The following is a 22320-nucleotide window of genomic DNA, read 5'->3' on the forward strand; positions in this document are numbered from 1 at the left end:
CTAGAGGACTGGGCAGAGTTTTAAGTATGCCATCTGTCAGACTTTGTCTGATCTTCATCAAACAGAACATGAGAACCACTTGTTATCTGGGAAGTGAAGTCTGTAATACCTGGGAGAAAATTAAGAGCAGCTTCCAACCATTCTTCTCAGCTGTGATTTGCCACTGCATCCACAGTTCATCTCAGACCTTTTGAAACAGGCTGGCTCTTCTCTTGCCTAGGAGCCTGGCTGGGTTTCACATCTCAAGCTCGGAGCTTCACGGCTCCATAGCCATGCTCAGAGATTTGAGGTGACATCTACATGGGATGGTTCTTTAGTGTGCATCTGCACCACTGGCATCCTCCAGAATGGAGCAGTCCCATGCAATTTGCCTGTACTGACAACCAAACCATGCCAGGGAATTGCTTGAAAGAGTAATAGCTGCGTTACTTGACTAAATGAGTCAAGCCATTTCAGAAGTGCTTTAACACTGACTGAGTTCCAGTGCCCAGGAACATTTTCAGGTATGGTTTTATTAAAGTAGGGACATAGCCTAAGTGTGTGTGTGTGTGTCAGGCAAATTTAGAGGTCAGACAGGAGCCGTATATTTAAAAGTGACCAAATTACTTTTCTGAAATATTTTATGTTGACAATATTATAGAATTAATATTGTCATTTAAATGAAATACATTGTCTTTAGTCATTAAAATAGACCTTTCGAGGCTTTTTATCCACAGTTTCAGAAGTTTGTCATAGATAATATTTGCCTGTGAAAAGTTTTTATTACAATAAACACATCTTTGGAAGGTGGAGAGGGCCGGCCATCTGTAAGGAGTTCCTGCACTACCAGTCAAAGAACCAGCCCCTTCTCCAATTTCAGAGGCTAAGGGGTGCTTTATTAGTAAGGGAAACTTCTAATTTTAGTAAGAACTTTTTTTTTTTCCTTGCTAAATCTCTACTGCTGCTTTGAGATGAATTGCAGTGGATTACCATAATAATACTGTAATAGACTACCTGGGCATTGTTAATAATGAACTTGATGAAATATCAGTTCTGGAATAATTTAAAATGAGCTTTTTCCTGCAGTGAGTAGAAGGAGTTGTATCAGACAGCGAAGAGTTTTTCTGTCACAGATCAGTTATATTCTCTTCAGATAGTTCAGAGGTACTATATGATCTGAATGCTCACTGTGTACCTACTCTGAGTCACCATTTTCCAGTAGCAATTGAGTTAGATTTTAAACTCTTGTGACTGTGAGTGGTGATATATTATTATGGTCCTTTTCATTAGTTCTGTATTTGGAAAGACGGTAATTTTGTGTGTTGAGCAGTGTGATGTCAACATAAAGCCCACTGAAGTCATTGAAGGTATTTTCTTCAGTTGAAATTAAGATTTGCTGTATTTTCAGTACATTTGTAGCTTATTAATAAACACTGTGTCTCTTCCGTGTAAGAGAGGATGGTAGTTCTTCAGGAGTACTGCTTGTTTCCTCATCACTGGGGCAGCAAGGAATTGCTGTTGATGACAGGTTCTTCTCCCTGATAATGTGCTGTAAAAGACTCCTCCTGGGAGGCATTACTTCTTAAGTTGGTCCTTTCTCAGTGTCAGGATGTTACCCACATAAGATGCCTCTTCAGGAGCATGAGGAAGATGAAACTTTAGTGGGACTTGCAAAATGAACATGCAGAATATTCTAAGGAATCCTGTAGGCACTGGGCAGGAAAAAAGAGGACCTTGTTTCATCTGACTTAATTTAAATAATGTGCTTTTCCGGCTACATAAATCTTACTCAAATGTAGGTTCCAATAGTTTGAAAATGGATTCTTTTATAAACACTTAAAAGTGGCCTATGTTATGAAACTTCAGTTAAAAGTTGTTTTTTCTTTGCATGACTTATACCTGAGGCTTCTTTAATAAAGGCTATGAATCAGCAGTGGCTTAATATCTTTCAGTCAAAAGCACCTTTACCATCCACCTCAGATTATTATTTTAAAGGATGCAAAATAGTCTCCTCACAAAGTTGTTTCAATGTATTTAAAAATTAAAACAGACTAATTTCATTGTTTTATGAGAGTCTTGAAAAGCCTGGATTAGAAAATTTTAGTCCCATTGGCCATCATAAGCATCTGTCCATATCTGTGATCTCTGTGGTGCATTTCTTGATGTAACACGTTGTCCCTACTGCACATTACATAGCTTGCAAAACACAAAAATGAACCATCCATAAAAGATAATTTTAGTAGCCTCATTTCCAATTTGTTAGTATGGCATGGGGAATCGCTTGTCTTGAGAAATCACATTAATCCCTTTTTGTATGTGGTTCCTATGAAACCAAAGTTAACTAAGGAAAATTTCATGTGGAAAAATATTCTTTGTACTTCCAAAATATGGCCATGCTTAAAATTCAGAGTCAGTTTTGTGTTGCATGAAAATTCAAATGGAACAGAAAATTGGAACTATACATTAAATCAATAATAATTGTCATTTTCTTCACCACTTATGCTACCATCTTTAATTGTAGTGAATTAATTTAGTATGAATATGGATGTCATGCATTGCTGTTACAACACTTTTGTAATTTAGTAGTAATTAATATACCACTATTGCACAGTGCAGCCACATTCTCAGATTTATTCTCCATTCAGATTTGTCCTTTTTCCCTGCTGGTCAAAGAGAAAATAGGTGCAACATTGAAGTTATGAATGCCAGAAAAATCCTTAGTGTTTTTAGTTACGTTCTGTTCCACCAAAATGTAAAGTAATCTCTATTTAAATTATTTTTCTGCTATTAAACTTTTGGCTGATTGTGGCTGATTCCTGCTGATTAAATCTTTGACCTCTAGATCATAGAAGCACACAGGTGGGAAGGGACCTCTGCAGGTCTCTGTTCCAAGCCTTTGCTCAAAGCAGGTCCAATTAGAGCAGGTTACTCAGGGGCTTGCCCCATCATGTTGTGAATATCTCCAAGGTTGTGTGTCCCATAGCATCTCTGAGCCCCCTGTTCCTTTCTTTGACCACCCTCGTGGTAATAAGTGAGTAAATAAAGTAAGTTCTTACATCTGGTCACAATTTCTTGTATTCCAGTTTCTGTCCATTGCCTTTCATCCTATTGCTGTGCATCCCTAAGGATAGCCTGGCTCCATCATCTCTGCACCCTCCCAGTGGGCACATTGCACTGGTCAGAGATTCCTTTCGCCTTCTCTTTGGAAGACTGAGGAAAGCTGGCTCTCTTAGCCTCTCCTTATTTATTGTGCCCTCCAGCTCCCTCACCATCTTGTTGGTCTTCGCTGGACTTGCTCCAGCATGGCAAAGTCATAGATATCTTGCTCTGATATTAAAGGAATATAGTATGCATGCAGCAAAATAATAGTATTCCGTTACCTCCAAACTCTATCAAAATCTTTCTGAATCTTTCTATTGTCTTTAATGGATTCTCAACTACAACTTAATGTTGTTTTGTTTCATGTTCTGCTTAAATAGCTTCAATAGTAACTAAACTTCAGAGTGAGTACAGATTAATTAAATTTCAAATTCCATTTTATAGAATAGCAGGTTCATCTTATGTCACTGGGCCAGCCGAGAAGGGGGTATTTTCTTTGGCAGTTTTCTTTTTGAGTTCTAAGTCAAAGCATATGGAAGAATATGATTTAGCTTTTGAAAGTGAATGGCAGATTCATTTTTTCATAAAGCTGAACTGAAATAAAATGGACCCATAGCAGTTTTGCCCATCGGATATTTTGTTTTAAGAAAATGGCTTTCTTTTGAAGGGCGTGGGATAGAGCATGGTTTCAATTCCTGTAGAAAATGGTACATTTGTAAATGCATATTTTATTGTTAACACCATATGGCTATACGTACATTATAAAGGCCATTCATGCTAGCAGGCTCAAAAAGTGAACGTGTGATGTGTCTTCAAACTCGCAGAAACTAAAAGCCAAATATTATTGAGTTCTTTTTCATATTTCAGTGTTGATCTTTCTGTTTTCTCTTGTAAGGAACCTGTCTCTGAAGCTGTCGAAGGAGGTAGACCAAGGAGAAGCCAGGTACCCTCGTGTTAGCCAGCTGGCTGGCAGCCCGTCTGTGGAGTGGCCTTTTACTGGTCTGGAAGAAGGTGGAGGCATTGAATCTTTGCCCTTCAGATTGATGCTGCAAGACTGCACAGCTGTAAAGACATTGCTTCTGAAAATGAAGAGGGTTCTTCAAGAGGTAATCACCGACTCATTTGTTAAATTTATAGCTTTCAGCATTAATGAGCTAAGCAGCAGAAAAGGGTCAGAAAAGTTTATGGACTTGATGTCTTTTAGTATGTCTTGAATATACAGAATTGATGCAGAAGTATAAATAGTAGTGCCTCAACATGGTGGAGGTCAGAAAGTTTGTACTATAGCAGAATTTAACTGATACTGCCATCCAGGTGTGCAGAGTATAAAGCTTCTCTTGAGCTTTTACCAAAGAGGGGGCAGGGAAGATGAACTGCTTTAGATCAAAATAAATTGTATTGTTTTCCTCTAATATTTTAGAGCTTTTCCGTTTTCTTACTATGTTTGTTAATCAGTATGAAGTCGTATGCAATTTATTCAGAGGAGAGATGCAAAGAAAAAAAATGTTCTCTTAAGTAACTACTAAAATTAAAGGTTGAGTTTGTAAATGATGGCTGAAATCAGATTTCTTAGGCCATTCTAACAATGTCAAGAGTCCTGGCTTGTCCTGTCCTGCTGTATTCTCCTGCTTCCCCCATGGACTGCTGGTGTTGCTTTGAAAATTTTCTTTTGCATACAGTACCATTTAGGATTTTAGAAGAAATCAAATTATTATTGGGTTGGGGTTTTTTTTTGACATTTTCCAGCTGTGGAGCTTTGGCTCAGGTACGTTTTTGACAAGCTTTCATCTTCGTGTTAGTGAACTGCAGCGTGCATCTTCTTTGAGATCTACAAGAAAGATAATTTTTTTCATTTGGTTTTTATCTATATAGTTCATGGAATTACAGAATAACAAGTTCGGAGGGCTCTCTGGAGGTCCAACCCCTCTACTCAAAGCAAGGCCAACTTAGAACAGGTTGCTCAGGTCCTTGTCCACTCAATTTTTTGGTACCTTAATGGGGTTTCCACATCATCTCTGGGCAACCATTCCAATATTTTACTACATCATTGTAATTTTTTTCCCTGAGATTTAATCAGAATTTCCCTTGTTGCAACTTCATCATATGATGAAGTACTAGTCACTTAACTGAGATATTTAGATACCAAAATAAGGCTTTGGCAAGTTTGGGTTTTTTACTGCTCACTTCTTGATCATCTGTATTTAACTTCAAACAATTGTTGTCCTGTCTGAGAAGGTTTGTCAAAGGTTTAGCCATGATAGTTATCCATTAGTCCTCCTGAATAGCATGTTTTTGCTGGATGGCAAGCCTCATGCCTTCCAGTTTCCTTCAGTTCACTAGAAGCTTTATGTATGCTATTTGGCTTCTTAATGGACTTCTGTTTTGCCGAATCCAAAATTGAAATCATTAATTCTCCATCAGTTCCTGCTTATATAATGTCAGAATATAGAGTCAATTTAAAGGTTCTTGTCCACTGAGAAGGATTTGTAACCCTATTATATATGGAAATAAATAATAAGACTTATAATATTACATGACATAGCAGTTGTAACATTCAGCTGGTAACATTGGCAGCATGCTCTGTTGCTTCTAGTGTGAATAATTCTATGTTTTGCTCAGAAAAGTTCTTTCTTACCATGATGGTAAGCGTAAGAATTTTATTTTTAACTTACCAAGTTCCATTAAACTTGTGTAAGAATCTACTGTGATTTTCTATATGGAGATATGTTGTACCTTATAGTACTTAATCTTTAAAAACATTCACCAGGTGATCTCCACAAAAGGAACACAAGGTATTTCATGCGACTCACTGGAATTTCATGTCCAGTTACTAATACCTCCTTGTATAACTCACATTGATTCTATTTCTTCATCTTAATCATTCAGTCTTTTACTTACTTGTTCCTTTGTACCATATAATTTCCATTTCCCCATCTGACTGTAACACAGTGTGATTCTGTCCTTTTCTTTTTGTCTTGCCTTCCTGATGAAATCAAAATGGCCTTTTTCTAATTCTACAGTTGGATGTTATATGCGAGGCATATATAATATATGTGTGCTGTAATTTACCTCCCTGTTTTTCAGCACCTTTGAGATGGAATATCCTAGTAGTAGTACACACTGTTCTAGTACACAGCTAAACAAAACTCTTACGTAGCTAGAATGAAATGACCAATCTGATGATTATCGAAAACTTTTGCTACTTTGAGTTGTTATTTGTATTTTGTTTTTTAATGAGTGACTTGTATAATATCAGTGATAGAAAAGATACGGAGAATGCTGTACAATGGTATGGGAGTGTACTTTTTAGTAGCCCCATCTGGGAAATAGCTGTTTGATATGTAGTGCAATATTCCAGTTCTACTGATATAAAGACACATACTAATTCCTGAAACAAAAAATTACTTTTCAAGGTCATTGTTAAACTACACAGTTTTCATATCTCCATAAAGAGTTAACAAACCCGTCCGCTATATAGTGGGCATCATCCCTGGTATAATTGCAGGAGAGTGACAGAGCAGTAACAACAAAATATTCACAAACAGTCTTTAAAACACATTAAAATATTAGGAATTAAACCAAACCCGGAATATGATTCAAAAGAACATAAGTAGCTAGTCTGAACAACCACAGAGATGACGACCTTGAAATATATTACAAATTGATATTGGAATGACACAACTTGATTATCTTCAGAAATACAGACATTTATAAATGTATGTCACTTTTAAATTATTAGTGAAAGATTCCAGGAAAATATAATTCCATCAAATTGAAAGAATGTGTTGAAGAATCTGATAAATAAGTCATCTGAGCATATTTGGCAGGCAGTTTCCATGGTGAAGGTACCCTACTTCCGTTGTAACTAGATGTAATTTCTTCATCCAAAAATCACTTCTGCCCCAACCAATATTATAAATCAAACTCGCAACAGTACAGAATTAAAAGACATAAAAGAAAAATTCTTTCCTTACCATGGAACGCTCATGTGCTTTTAGATGTAGTCAAACATAGTCTCTGGCAGGCTTATATGGTATAGAAGTGAAATATTTTATGCCTATAACAGTACAAAATAAGTATATTTATTTATAAAAATAATAATATGTCACATGTTTTTATCCACTTTAAAAAATGTACAAAGCATACAATCTACATGGGGAAAATTGCACATGAGTTATCAGAAAAAAAGCTGCAGTATTTCTGTTTTATAGCTGATGTTACCCATAGAAGAAGAAATTACAGTAGTGTACACCTCTTTATTGAAAAATAACATGTTAATTGAGTTAAAATATTAGCCCAGTTATTCAATATAATCCTTCTTCTTAAGCACCGAGCACTGCTTCTAAGGAACAATTTAATTATGATCTGCCAAAATGTAATACTAGCTAGTACAATATGTTGGGTTTTTTTTTCAGTTACTTGTAATTGAAGAATTTAAATGGAAAAACTGCATACAATATGCTGTACTGTGCTGCAGATTTATAAAGTTGTGAGTTTAGCTTGTTATTAGTCTTATCATGAAAAGGGAAATTGAAGACATGGCAGTAACTTGCAAGATTGAGAATGTTATTAGGTAATGTATTTAGTAAAAGACTAATGAATGATCATTCAATTAAGAGAATTAGTTACCATTTCACTTTCAGTGAAAAAGCCTTGAAAATGTCTACTAATAATTCTTTATAGCTTTGGCCGTGCAAGTCTCAGAAGGCAGATTGTCCACTAATGTTTTGAGAACCTCATTGAACAAAGCTGAAGATAGTCTGGAGTACCCTGGCACGTGAGGAATCTCAGTGATCCACTAGAAATCGGTCCAGAAAGTGTGTCTGAATCTGTTAAGCAGCTTTTTCTCATGTTCCATTTCTGACAGACAAATCTGCAATAAATGGAGTAACCAAGACTTGTGGGCTGCACAGTTTCATGAAAAAGCATTACCAGAGATGAGCAGCACAGGCAGCTTGATAAAAGCCACTTAAGCATGTAAGACCATACAAGATGTCGTGTAGTCTGTCTGTGAATTACAAATAGTTCTTAGTCTCCCTTTTCTCCCCATCTCACTGATGTTTATTGAACTTTTTTTTTCCGCAAAGTCTACTTGGTGTCGACCTTTTTCTCAGTAGTAACTCCTCTCATTAACAAAAAACCAAACCAAACCAAAACAAGAAAATGGGGAGTTGGATGAAATTGGTAGGTTCGCCCTCTCCTAAGAAATGGATTCTTGACTTTCTGACTTCAGACAGGCCTTTCTGCTCTGAACTGGCCTTCAACACAGAATCTGTGTCGTCTTTTCTCCTCCATGTGCTGTGCTATACTTTCTATGTTTTATTACATTTCTGGCCACTAATTGATTGCATATAATCAATGAGCTTCTAAAAATTAGATTGTAGCTTGTTCCTCACTTATTGCTATCAACAATAACGAATATATAATGCCTCTTTCCCAAACAATATATGGGCTTTCCTGTACTCTTCCAGATGAGACTGAAATTATTTCCATCTATTAACTTTTTTATGGTTTGAATTATACATAACTGAGGCAATGTCTAAGGCTGGCTAACTGAGAGGACATTTAAGGTCTTTGCCTTTGTTGAAATCGTTGGTAGAACATTTCAGGCAGACATATGAGGAAAACTCTTACGGTTTTGTTTTGTGCCTGGCAAGAGAGGGTCTTTATGCTGAAATAAACATAGTGAAAAAATACAGCTATTTTGGGAAGGAATCCATTTAGTCAGTGGTAATGGGTTTTTGTTCAAACTTTTTCTCTTGAGCTTGTTGATTAATTTTACTGAATGTCCCAGTAAAAAGAAAATCTTACCCACATTTAGGCTTATTTCTACAGGTCACATTTTCCCTGTATTCTTTATGAAATATATAGATTATCAACTACGTAATTCTACTTCTAGATATTTTTATGGGGCTATCAGAAGTGACCTTACTGGTTGCTAATCTAGAAAATTAAGGTATGTTGCCTGTATGTTTGTGTAATTTGGAATATAAATTATTCAGTGCATGCCCATGCTTCTTTCACAGCTCTGCAAAACACCATGCAGGCTGTGGAGCTTTAGAAATTGAAGCTAATTGCTACGATTAGCAATAGGGATAAGTCACTCTGGACGTATATTACATACTGTGTTTTACTAATTAATCATTTATTTTACTGAGGGAAATTGCAACTGTCTGTGGCCGTCATTAAAACTTAATGTGTCCAATACAGTGTTTTTAGATTGCACTTGAAAAAATGAGAAATGTGGAAAATATGTCAAAATCACTGTGAGACCGGCCATGACAGTTGCCTGAGACTTGGGGGACAGAGTGAGACCACTCAGTCTGCAATTAGCCTGTCAGGTATCACTGGCTACATTACTTCTCCCTATGCATCTTTCACCTCATCAGTAAAATAAACATAATTATAGAGTCTTCTTTTATGCTGCACTTGCAATCTACTAATGGCAAGTACTAAGAGAAAGCTAAGTGTAGTTTGCGATACTTCGTAGCCTGATTGCTAAGCAATACGGAATTGGCCTTAAACTATGGTTTTTAAAGACATTAAAGTGTTTCCTGCAGTCCTCTATAAAACGTATTGTGTTTACTAATATTGTCTGTTAGCCGCTTAGGAGGCAATTGCAAGTTTAATACACTGTAAAATACTGCAGGTTTTCTTCCTTTAAGTAACTTTGTAATTAACCACTGTAGCATTACTGATTTATTCAACAACTCTGCATTTAATGCAGTCCCTTTTATCAAGTAATTCATGCTGGAAATTGGTAATTCCTTCATTTCATGGTGTGTTGACACTGCATATACTCATAAATTTAAATAAGTAATAATAAAAATGTACTAGATTTAGTAATAGGATTTAACGTTATCGTATTAAATTGCTTTTTCACTTGGAAATATACATTGGCATACCCTTGCCCAGCTGCTTGCAAAGAGAGAGCGGAACACCCCATTGGCACACTTTGTGTGTATTTTCTAGTAGCATATCTCAGGGTAACGGAGAATATTGGGAGCCGCTGGATATAATCAGATGTTCTCTTTGGCAGCAAAGATGTTTTATTCTAAGATAATCCATTATAAGGTATTTAACAGGAACGAACAAACCCAGTGTTTGTTATTTAGCTAGACATTCTCAAAGTACAAGAAAACTTTTTTTTCCCCATGTTTTTTAGGCAAGCTGCATAGGGCAAATACTGTCTCCAACATTGTCATCATGTGTGCTGAACTTAGCATATATAGTACTCTGAAATAGGTTGTAATGCTGCAATTCCAGTCCCAATCCTATTGCTTAGGTGACTTAGCTGAATAAGCCTTAGTTCAGATAATAAAAAAAGGTGCTGGAGAACCATCAGACTATTTCAGTGCATGCAATATAGATTTCGGTGTGTGCAATGTTTAAAATGTCTCAAAATTGTTAACAGTTTAATGGTACTTGGGAAAGCCATTTACCTGGTAGATCAAGGGATGTTCTCCACTAATTCATTTAGAAGACCTTGTTTGGTAGAAGTTGAGCAGTTTGGGGAAGGATTTTGAACATGAAGGGTTAAGAAAAAGATTGTATATGTCTGTATCTTAGAATCATAGAATCATTTAGGTTGGGAAAGGCCTTTAAGATCATTGAATCCAACTGTAAACCTAACACTGCCAAGTCCACCGCTAAACCATGTCCCTAAGTGCCACATATACAGGGATGGTGACTCAACCACTTCCCTGGGCAGCCTGTTCCAATGCTTGACAACCCTTTCGGTGAAGAAGTTTTTCCTAATATTCGATCTAAACCTCCCCTGGTACAACTTGAGGCCATTTCCTCTCATCCTATCACTTGTTACTTGGGAAGAGACCAACACCCACCTCGCTACAACCTCTTTTCAGGTAGTTGTAGAGAGCGAGAAGGTCTCCCCTGAGCCTCTTTTCCTCCAGGCTAAACAACCCCAGTTCCCTCAGCCGCTCCTCATAAGACTTGCTCTCCAGACCCTTCACCAACCTCGTTGCCCTTCTCTGGACACGCTCCAGCACCTCGATGTCCTTCTTGTAGTGAGGGGCTTAAACCTGAACACAGATTTGAGGTGCGGCCTCACCAGTGCCAAGTACAGGGGGTTGATCACTTCCCTACTCCTGCTGGCCACACTGTTTCTGATACAAGCCAGGATGCTATTGGCCTTCTTGGGCACCTGGGCACACCTCTGGCTCATATTCAGCCAGCTGTCAACCAACACCCCCAGGTCCTTTTCCGACAGGCAGCTTTCCAGCCACTCTTCCCCAAGCCTGTAGCGCTGCATGGGGTTGTTGTGGCCCAAGTGCAGGACCCGGCACTTGGCCTTGCTGAACCTCATACAACTGGCCTGGGCCCATCGATGCAGCCTGTCCAGGTCCCTCTGCAGAGCCTTCCTACCCTCGAGCAGATCAACACTCCCACCCAACTTGGTGTTGTCTGCAAACTTACTGAGGGTGCACTCAATCCCCTCGTCCAGATCATTGATACCAAACAGAACTGGCCCCACTACTGAGCCCTGGGGAACACCACTTGTGACTGGCCACCAGCTGGATTTAACTCCATTCACCACAACTCTTTGGGCCCGGCCATCCAGCCAGTTTTTTACCCAGCAAAGAGTATGCCCATCCAAGCCATGAGCAGCCAGTTTCTCCAGGAGGATGCTGTGGAAAATGGTGTCAAAGGCTTTACTAAAGTCTAGGTAGACAACATCCACAGCCTTTCCCTCATCCACTAAGCGGGTCACCTTGTCATAGAAGGAGATCAGGTTGGTCAAGCAGGACCTGCCTTTCATAAACCCGTGCTGACTAGGCCTGATCTCCTGGTTGTCCTGTATGTGCTGTGTGATGGCACGCAAGATGATCTGCTCCATAACCTTCCCTGGCACTGAGGTCAGGCTGACAGGCCTGTAGTTCCCCGGATCCTCCTTCCAGCCCTTCTTGTAGTTAGGCGTCACATTTGTTAACCTCCAGTCAACTGGGACCTTCTGGGTTAGCCATGACTGCTGATAAAGGATTGAAAGTGGCTTGGTGAGCACTTCTGCCAGCTCCCTCGGTGCCCTTGGCTGGATCCCATCCGTCCCCATAGACTTGTGTGTGTCTAAGTGGTGTAGCAGGTCGTTGACTGCTTCCTCTTGGATTGTGGGGGCTTCATTCTGCTCCCCGTCCCTGTCTTCCAGCTCAGGGGGCTGGGTACCCTGAGAACAACTAGTCTTACTATTATAGCCTGAGGCAAAGAAGGCATTAAGTACCTCAGCCTTTCCTCATCCTTCGTCACTATGTTTCCCCCTGCATCCAGTCAAGGATGGAGATTCGCCTTAGCCCTCCTTTTGTTGCTAGTGTATTTACAGAAACATTTTTTCTTGCCTTTTACAGCAGTAGCTAGACTAAGTTCTAGTTGGGCTTTGGCCCTTCTACTTTTCTCCCTGCATAACCTCACGACATCCTTGTAGTCCTCCTGAGTTGCCTGCCCCTTCTTCCAAAGGTCATAAACTCTCCTTTTTTTTTTCCTGAGTTCCAGCCACAGCTCTCTGTTCAGCCAGGCCGGTTTTCTTCCCTGCCGGCTCGTCTTTCGGCACATGGGGATGGCCTGCTCCTGTGCCTTTAAGATTTCCTTCTTGAAGAACGTCCAGCCTTCCTGGACTCCTTTGCTTTTCAGGATCTTCATACTTTACAACAGGTGCTCCTGACAGTGTGACACTGTCACACTGACAGTCTATGAGTACTTAACAAGCGTGAAGTTACAGTCTGGGACTGGCACATACCTCTGGGGTCCTGCGGAGTCACACTAATCTCTGCTCAACAAAAAGATCTTCTGAAATAATCCATCTCAGTTTTCAGTTCATGTCATTGCCCATGCTTACGATGAAGTTCTTTTGCAGGCCACATTCAGAGCATTTTTGAGCCACACTTTGAGATTATCAGTCTCAAATGAATACACTTAATTTTTAATACTGAAAAATCATAGAATCATAGAATCATTGAGGTTGGAAAAGACCTCTAAGATCATCGAGTCCAACCGTTGACCCAACACCACCATGTCCACTAAACCATGTCCCTAAGTGCCTCATCTACTCGTCTTTTAAATACTTCCAGGGATGGGGACTCAACCACTTCCCTGGGCAGCCTGTTCCAATGTTTAACCACTCTTTCAGTAAAGAAATTTTTCCTCATGTCCAATCTAAACCTCCCCTGGCGCAACTTGAGGCCATTTCCTCTCGTCCTATCGCTAGTTACTTGGGAGAAGAGACCAACACCCACCTCGCTACAACCTCCTTTCAGGTAGTTGTAGAGAGCGATGAGGTCTCAATGGAAGATTTCTCTCCTCCATTTATGTTCTGTTTGTTCTGCTGCTGACCTAATGGCTTAATCTTTGTAGACTACATATGTCTATGTGTTGCAGCCTTATTGAAACCAGATTCACCATGAAACATTGTCCTCCCACATGTAGATATTATATTGATATATGTGTCTACTCCATGTATTCAGAAGGCAAGTGATTAGCTTCTTTCTTACTTCTCCTGTGGTTGCCTGAATGAAACATTTTCATATGACAGTGCGATGTGCTCCAGGTCAGCACGGATTTGCATAGCATGCTGCCCCAGCCTCCTCAACAGCCAAGTCTTAACAGCACCTTGCAGAGAAGCATTAAAAATAGCAAACCCATTAATACGTAATGTCCCAACATCAGCAGTTCTGTGCAATTGGCTGTGATTAACTTGTGGCTGAAGACCATAAAATTATAACAGCTACAAAAATGGAACCATTTTCCCATTTAGTACTTCCATGGTTTTGATCAGTTGCTGCAGGTCAGTCAGCTAAACCCCATCCGACACTCCTTAGCAATAGAGCTGATCACACCAATTAAATTTTCTGATAAATCTGCAAATACTGAAAAGCGCACTGCAAAATAATGAGCAAGCAATAGAAGTCCAGAACATCTGTAAAAGTCTATAGAAGGAATTGATTATACGCAGTTGTTAGAGCTCATGAGTAATTTTGAGCTGAATGACACATTTAGTACAGAGGGTAGATGGAAGAGTTTCTGATAAGAAAATGAATAACACTGCCAGATGTAACAGATTTCCCAATGAGTTCTCCAGTTCTTTGAAGAAAAAGCAATTGGAAATAGGAGTGGGATAAAGATGAGTGCACAACACCCAAGCTGCACTATAATTTAATTTCCTGCAAATTTACTGGGGTTGTAGATACGAAAATAGCAACTTGTCAAACAGTTTTGTAACTTATAAGGGAGCATTTAGTATGAGGCTTATAGCTGGTACCATTGCCTTCAAGTACAGTAGGTTAAAACCAGAAAGAATTATCCTCATTTAAATAGTCTCTCAACTTCTTAAGTTTCACAATCTTGTATTCCCCGCTATATTAAGATTTTTTCTTCCTCATCATAGGTTTCAGAGATTTCCTGACATGGAAAAATGACTGGTTATGTAGATAAAGCAGTAAAACTGATGATATGCACCTGCTGCCATAAATGGATGTACAAGAAGAATAAAAATGTAATAGATAAAAATGTAGGTCTAGTATTCAGGTAGCAGAGTGCCAACCGTGCATGTAGTTGCCCATTTCAATATTTGTGTTTGTGTATGACCATATAGATGATTTGGCAGAATTTAAATTTAATCTCTTAATTAATTTTCCCTTACCCTTGATCAGCCAGAGTTTATGAAACAAATGCTAGTGTAGTCGCAGGAGAAATTCTCACAGTTCACAGCATGGATCTTGGCATAGCTCTGTGCTGCAGATTTAGTTAATGTTTTCTCTGCACAGTGCATGCCATTACTTTGTAGCCCAGGTTATCAGAGCAGTGCTGACCATTTTCCTACTGGAAGAAAGAAAATATATGAAAACTATTCATATAGCATGCTTGCATAAATTCATGATTTTGGCCAAAATAATAGTGCTGATTTCATGCAGTCTGGCTCCACTTTAATTCATGAAGATGAAGTGATTTGTTCGAAGGGTGACATGATGATTCCCAGTGACAGAAGAGGAAACCTTTTTTTGGAAAAGGATTTAGAAATCACACATCAGGGACATATCCTACACCTGGTTTTGTAATTGTCCAGAGCCAGTTGGTAGGCACATGTATTTTTTATGAACATGTGGTGTATATAAAGAAATATTGCATATGTCCAACAACTGTATTTCTCTCCTTTATATACCTTAATATTATAAATACGGCAGTTCTCTGCCTTTGGTCAGAGCCTCAGCTGGGTGTGAAATAGCGTAGGTCCATTTAATCCAGATGGTACTTGGTGCCTTCTCAGAAAGCTGCTCTCTTCATCTTTCTTTCTCCTTAGGTTTTCACATTCACTGTGAGTTCCCCTTACAGAGACAGTAATCGTCCATGTGATTAAGAGCTTATGGATGAAAAATGCAAAGTTAGCTTATGTCTAGGAATTTTTTTTTTTTTTAATTTAAATTGAAAACTCTGTTTTCACTCCTGGACTAAAAAAAAAATTTGGGGAAGTTGTCAGGTAAAAGCAATATCCTCATTTACGAGCTTAAAAGAGAGGATTCTTCTTTTTATCATCAGTTCTTATGTCAAATCTGTACGAAGATAATCTAGATAGGAAGAAAGATATGTTCAGAAATAACTGATGTTGCCTCAGTAGAAACTGAGCATGTCATAAAGCAGCTAAGCAAGGATACAGTTTGATGACTTAGCTCTTTTAAGCAGGATAGAGATAACTAGAATGAATGGCTAACCAAGGATTACTTATATTCTAGGATTTTTATTTCTTTTATGTGGCTCTATTTTTCCTGTTCCTGTTGGGCAACTCATTGTTGATTTTTTTTTTTTTTTTTTTTTTTTTTTAATATATATGAGGAAAACAGCTCTCGGGTCACAGCTACAAAACTTCACTGTGGAAAAAGAGGACCAGGTTTCTATTACTTGCCACCCCATGCAAAATCTCTTCTAAAAATTGTTCTTCACTTTTGATTTAAACTATGTTATGAATTTAGATCAGTGACGAAATAAATGCTTGAATCTCCAGTGTATAGCCACGCCAGCCTTGCTCATCTGTGTAAGACCTTTGCGGCTATTAAACTTCTAGCAATAGCACTGAGAAAGCAAGCGGTGTTTGTGTCAGTTCTTTTGCTATGAGAATGAGCATTTCTTTTTCTTTCCAGTCCCTACCCCCTGTGGGGTTAGAAGACCTAGCAGTCTTTTTTTCCATCTACACTTTGTGATGCAGCTTTGGATCAGATGGTGTCTTAAAACTTGTACTCCTAGCCTGTCTGATATTTAGTTTCTCACGCACAGTTCTATGGAGCAACAATTGCTTTCAAAATAAGACTAGCATGGTGCATGTAGAGAGAGACAGTTCAGTGTGTCTAGGTGTTTTATAGATAAAAGATTTAACCAAAATAATCACTTACGATCTAAGCAAATTAGAGTTATTAACTATTTGGTGCCACTCATGTGGGACCTTTCCTGATTTGCCCCATCAGAAGGAATAACTTTGTATTCCTTTTGTGTAGGCTACTTTGACATTTAAACAGAGAGTTAACTTTTTTGGACTACTCAAACTGAACATTCAAGGTAAAGTTTAAGATAATCCAGGATAAAAATACTGCTAATCATACTAACCTTTGTAAAAGCAGTCAACTATCGTAAGTATATGCTGGCTAGTTCTCTTTCTCATTAAAGATCTCTTTCAAAGCTCATTGAGGCAATGGAGAGCTCTGCATTGATGTTAGCGAGCTTTGGACAACTACCCGAATGAATGAGCCAGTGAAATCAAAATGAATTTGTATTCATAGTTTCTAACTGTATGTGGTTGTCATTATAATTTGCATTCTGGTGGTGCCAGACTGCCATTTTTCATTGTGATTGTGTGTGCATGTCTGTGGGTAGAAAGGTGGGTATATAGCTGTAAATTATTTATATATATCTTGCAATAAATGAGTTAGGAAGATACATGTGGCTTTGTAATACACACATGAGTATACTTGGCTCTCCAGTCGACGAATCAGCTTATGGATGGGAATCAGGGAGTCTCGGTTGGTGCGATATTGCTGCCGGCGCACCATCGTGGTAGCGATTGGCACCTGTTGTTCTTCGACCCTCAGCAACCCCACAACAGAAGGGTATTTTGAGAGACCAGGCAAGGTGGACAGCTGTTTAATTTCCTTCGCCTCCAAGGCAGCTGTACCAAAAGCCCACCGGAACCCTTTTGGGTCCTTGAAATACCCTCTCCTGAGGTAGTCTATGCCAAGGATGCACGGAGCATCTGGGCCAGACACAGTGGGGTGCTTCTGCCACTCATTCTCAGTTAGGCTCACTTCAGCCTCCAATACAGTTAGCTGTTGGGATCCCCCCGTCACTCCAGAAATACAGATGGGTTCTGCCCCTTTATAGCTTGATGGCGTTTAGGGTACACTGTGCACTGGTGTCCACTAGAGCCTTATACTCATGTGGGTCTGATGTGCCAGGCCACCGAATCCACACAGTCCAGTAAACCCGGTTGTCCCTTTCCTCCCCCTGGCTGGAGGCAGGGCCCCTCTAGTCCTGGTCATAGTATCCGTCACTCACTTCTTGTAAATGCAAATCAGAAGTCCCTTTATTAAGATCAGAAGTAAGATCAGCCCTTCTACTCTGTCTGGGGAACTGCTCACTGGAAACTGAAGCAGCAGTTTTCCTGGAAGAACCCCATTTTGTGATTGTTTTTCCTTGCAACTCATGTACTCGTGCCTCTAGGGTCGAGGTAGATTTTCCATCCCATTTCCTCGTGTCCTCTCCGTGATCATGTAGGCAAAACCACAGGGTGGCCCATGGTGTGTATCCACTATATCCTCTCTCTTGAGCAGAGGGATGCGTACTCCTAAGGGCTATGATACTGGTCTGTACGGGTGGGGAGTAGGACATATCCTCTTTGAATTGCCGGAACTCCCAGGACAGTTTCTCCACAGCCGAGATGCAGGCCCGTAGGGAGGAAGAGAGACTTTCTTCGTATTACCGGAGTTGGCCAGCCAATTCATCCAGCGTTTGTTCCTCTCCGTCTTTCCAGGTCATTACTGTCAATGAGTTGGCATATGACGATGGTGCGCTCCGTACAAACTTTCACCACATGGGTCGCATGCACTTGACTTCACCTGGATCATTGGATAACTGCTCGTTGTTCAGGTCATCATAAATCACCTCCAGCATGGCTAATTCCCTCAGGTACTGGATACCTCTCTCCATGGTGGTCCACTTGCCTGAGTGACATACAACATCTTCCTTGAAGAGATACCTTTCCTTCACGCCTAAAAGAGGCTGAGGGCTTGCGTCCCTTTTCCAATTGCTTTGTCAATGTCCCCTTCCCTGGAAAGGGATCCCAGCTGCTTGGCTTCTTTACCCTCTAATTCCAGGCTACTGACCCCGTTACCCCAGCATCGGAGCAGTCAGGTGACAATGTGCTTGTCTGGACAACAGCTGAAATCTTTTCGCATATCTCGCAGCTCACTCAGGGATAGGGATCGGGTGGTTACCATCTCATTTATGGGTTCTGCCACTTCCTCCTCCTGTTCTTGTGATGGCCCTGGTTCATCTTCATCCCTTTCTAAACGAGCTGATTTTCTTGTGTATAGGGGCAACTGATACCGGCATGGGTTGGTTCTCTGGTTCAGCTGCAGTGCCTGTTGGGGGGTTTGAGTAGCTGCATTGCCTTTCGTTGGGGTTTGAGTAGCCACAGTGCCTGTCACAGGGGTAGATTTCTGGATGGTATTCTTAAATAGTTGTTTAACCTTGAACAAGACCTGAACCACATTCAGGAGACATAGCAATAGGAACATGCTGGTTTGAACATCCCAAGGATATTCAAAATTCAAGAGCTGTTGTAACTAGTCTGAAAGCGAAAGGGAAGGCGAAGGAGCCCCTGTCTCCCCCATAGATTGGTTCCCCGAGGAGAAAAGGTAAAGAGTGTAATTATTAATAGTTTCTGAAAGGTGGCTCCCGAGGTACGGAAGTGATGGCAATGCCAAGTACAAATACCTGATTAGTCTCATGACCAATCATAGAATTACAGAATCATTAAGGTTGGAAAAGACCTCTAAGATCATTGAGTCCAACCGTCAACCCAACACCACCATGCCCACTAAACCATGTCCCTAAGTGCCTCATCTGCACATCTTTTAAATACTTCCACGGATGGGGACTCAACCATTTCCCTGGGCAGCCTGTTCCAATGTTTAACCACTCTTTCAGTAAAGACATTTTTCCTCACGTCCAATCTAAACCTCCCCTGGCGCAACTTGAGGCCATTTCCTCTTGTCCTGTTGCTAGTTACTTGGGAGAAGAGACCGACACCCACCTCGCTACAACCTCCTGTCAGGTAGTTGCAGAGTGCGAGAAGGTCTCCCCTCAGCCTCCTTTTCTGCAGGCTAAACAACCCCAGTTCCCTCAGACGCTCCTCATAAGACTTGCTCTCCAGACCCCTCACCAGCTTCGTTGCCCTTCTCTGGACATGCTCCAGCACCTCAATGTCTTTCCTGTAGTGAGGGGCCCAAAACTGAACACAGTGTTCGAGGTGTGGCCTCACCAGTGCCGAGTCCAGGGGCACGATCACTTCCCTACTCCTGCTGGCCACACTATTTCTGATACAGGCCAGGATGCCGTTGGCTTTCTTGGCCACCTGGGCACACTGCCGGCTCATGTTCAGCCGGCTGTCGACCAGCACCCCCAGGTCCTTCTCTGACAGGCAGCTTTCCAGCCACTCTTCCCTAAGCCTGTAGTGCTGCATGGGGTTGTTGTGGCCCAAGTGCAGGACCTGGCACTTGGCCTTGTTGAACCTCATACAGTTGACCTCGGCCCATCGATGCAGCCTGTCCAGGTCCCTCTGCAGAGCCTTCCTACCCTTCAGCAGATCAACACTCCCACCCAACTTGGTGTCGTCTGCAAACTTACTGAGGGTGCATTCGATCCCCTCATCCAGATCATCAATAAAGATATTGAACAAGACCGGCCCCAAAACTGAGCCCTGGGGAACACCGCTCGTGACCGGCCGCCAACTGGATTTGACTCCATTCACCACAACTCTCTGGGCCTGGCCATCCAGCCAGTTTTTGACCCAGCGCAGAGTACGCCTGTCTAAGCCGTGAGCTGCCAGCTTCTCTAGGAGAATGCTGTGGGAGACAGTGTCAAAGGCTTTACTGAAGTCCAGGTAGACCACATCCACAGCCTTTCCCTCATGCACTAGGCGGGTCACCTGGTCATAGAAGGAGATCAGGTTGGTCAAGCAGGACCTGCCTTTCATGAACCCGTGCTGGCTGGGCCGGATCCCTTGGTTGTCCCGCTCATGCCTTGTGAGCGCCCTCAAGATGAACCGCTCCATCATCTTCCCCGGCACCGAGGTCAGGCTGACAGGCCTGTAGTTCCCTGGATCCTCCTTCCGGCCCTTCGGCATCACGTTAGCAAGCCTCCAGTTGTCCGGGACCTCCCCCGTTAACCAGGACTGCTGATAAATGATGGAGAGCGGCTTGGCGAGCACCTCCACCAGCTCCCTCAGCACTCTCGGGTGGATCCCATCCGGCCCCATAGACTTGTGAGCATCCAGGTGGCGTAGCAGGTCATTGACTGCTTCCTCTTGGATTATGGGGGCTTCATCCTGCTCGCCGTCCCTGTCTTCCAGCTCGGGGGGCCGAGTACCCTGAGGATAACTGGTCTGCCTGTTAAAGCCTGAGGCAAAGAAGGCATTGAGTACCTCAGCCTTTTCCTCATCCTCGGTGACAATGTTCCCCCCCGCATCCAATAAAGGATGGAGATTCTCCTTGGCTCTCTTCTTGTCATTAATATATTTGTAAAAACTTTTTTTGTTGTCTTTAACGACAGCAGCCAGATTGCGTTCTAGCTGGGCTTTTGCCTTTCTCATTTCCTCTCTGCACGACCTAACGAGATCCCTGTACTCTTCTTGAGTCACCTGCCCCTTCTTCCACAAGCGGTAAACTCTCCTTTTTTTCCTGAGTCCCAGCAAGAGCTCCCCGTTCAGCCAGGCCGGTCGTCTTCCCCGCCCGTTCTTCTTACAGCGTACAGGGACAGCCTGCTCCTGCGCCTTTAAGACTTCCTTCTTGAAGATCGTCCAGCCTTCCTGGACCCCTTTGCCCTTCAGGACTGTCTCCCACGGGACTCTCTCAACCAGCGTCCTGAACAGGCCAAAGTCCGCCCTCCGGAAGTCCAAGGTGGCAGTTCTGCTGACCCCCCTCCTTACTTCACCAAGAATCGAGAATTCTATCATTTCATGGTCGCTAAGCCCAAGATGGCCTCCGACCACCACATCTCCCACCAGACCTTCTCTGTTAGTAAACAGCAGGTCAAGCGAGGCACCTCCCCTGGTAGGCTCCCTTACCAGCTGTGTCAGGAAGTTGTCTTCCACACACTCCAGGAACCTCCTAGACTGCTTCCTCTCTGCCGTGTTGTATTTCCAGCAGACGTCTGGGAAGTTGAAGTCCCCCATGAGAACAAGGGCTAGCGATTGAGAGACTTCTGCCAGCCGCTTGTAGAACGCTTCATCTGCCCCTTCATCCTGGTTGGGTGGTCTATAACAGACTCCCAGCAGGATATCTGCCTCGTTGGCCTTCCCCCTCATCCTTACCCATAGACACTCAACCGTACCATCATCACAATCGTTGAGCTCTATACAATCGAAACACTCCCTAACATACAGGGCCACCCCACCGCCTCTCCTTCCTTGCCTGTCCCTTCTGAAGAGTCTGTAGCCATCCATTGCAGCACTCCAGTCATGAGAGTCACCCCACCATGTTTCTGTGATGGCGACTAAGTCATATCTCTCCCGCTGCACAATGGCTTCCAGCTCGTCCTGCCTGCCGCCCATGCTGCGTGCATTGGTGTAGATGCACTTGAGCTGGGCTATCGATTTCGCCCCCAGCATCGGCACGCCACCCCTCGGCTCATCTCTAGTGAGCCTGGTTTTATCCCCTTCCCCCTTCGAACCTAGTTTAAAGCCCTCTTGATGAGCCCCGCCAATTCATGAGCGAGAATCCTTTTCCCCCTGTGAGACAGCTGGTCTCCCATCTGTCACCAGCAGGCCCGGTGCCGTGTAAACCTCCCCGTGATCAAAAAAGCCAAAATTCCTCCGATGGCACCAGCCCCTGAGCCACGTGTTGATCAGGTGTGTTTTCCTGCTCCTTTCAGTATCCTTCCCTGCCACTGTAGGGATAGAGGAAAACACTACCTGTGCTCCCGACCCTTCAACCAGTCGCCCCAGTGCCCTGAAGTCCCTTTTGATCGCTGCAG

The 22320-nt window shown here is 41.9% G+C and overlaps 1 protein-coding gene across 7 annotated transcripts in view; it reads left to right on the plus strand.

The window, feature by feature from the left end:
- CCSER1 (coiled-coil serine rich protein 1) overlaps positions 1-22320 on the plus strand; it is a 755676-nt gene that overhangs the window by 299459 nt on the left and 433897 nt on the right. For all 7 annotated transcript variants that reach the window (XM_076336760.1, XM_076336758.1, XM_076336763.1 and 4 more), the window contains exon 7: positions 3974-4184. In XM_076336760.1, coding sequence (XP_076192875.1) covers positions 3974-4184 — 211 coding nt within the window. The remainder of the gene's footprint in view (positions 1-3973; positions 4185-22320) is intronic.

This window comes from Aptenodytes patagonicus, chromosome 4 (assembly GCF_965638725.1).
Source record: "Aptenodytes patagonicus chromosome 4, bAptPat1.pri.cur, whole genome shotgun sequence".
Classification (NCBI taxonomy): Eukaryota; Metazoa; Chordata; class Aves; order Sphenisciformes; family Spheniscidae; genus Aptenodytes; species Aptenodytes patagonicus.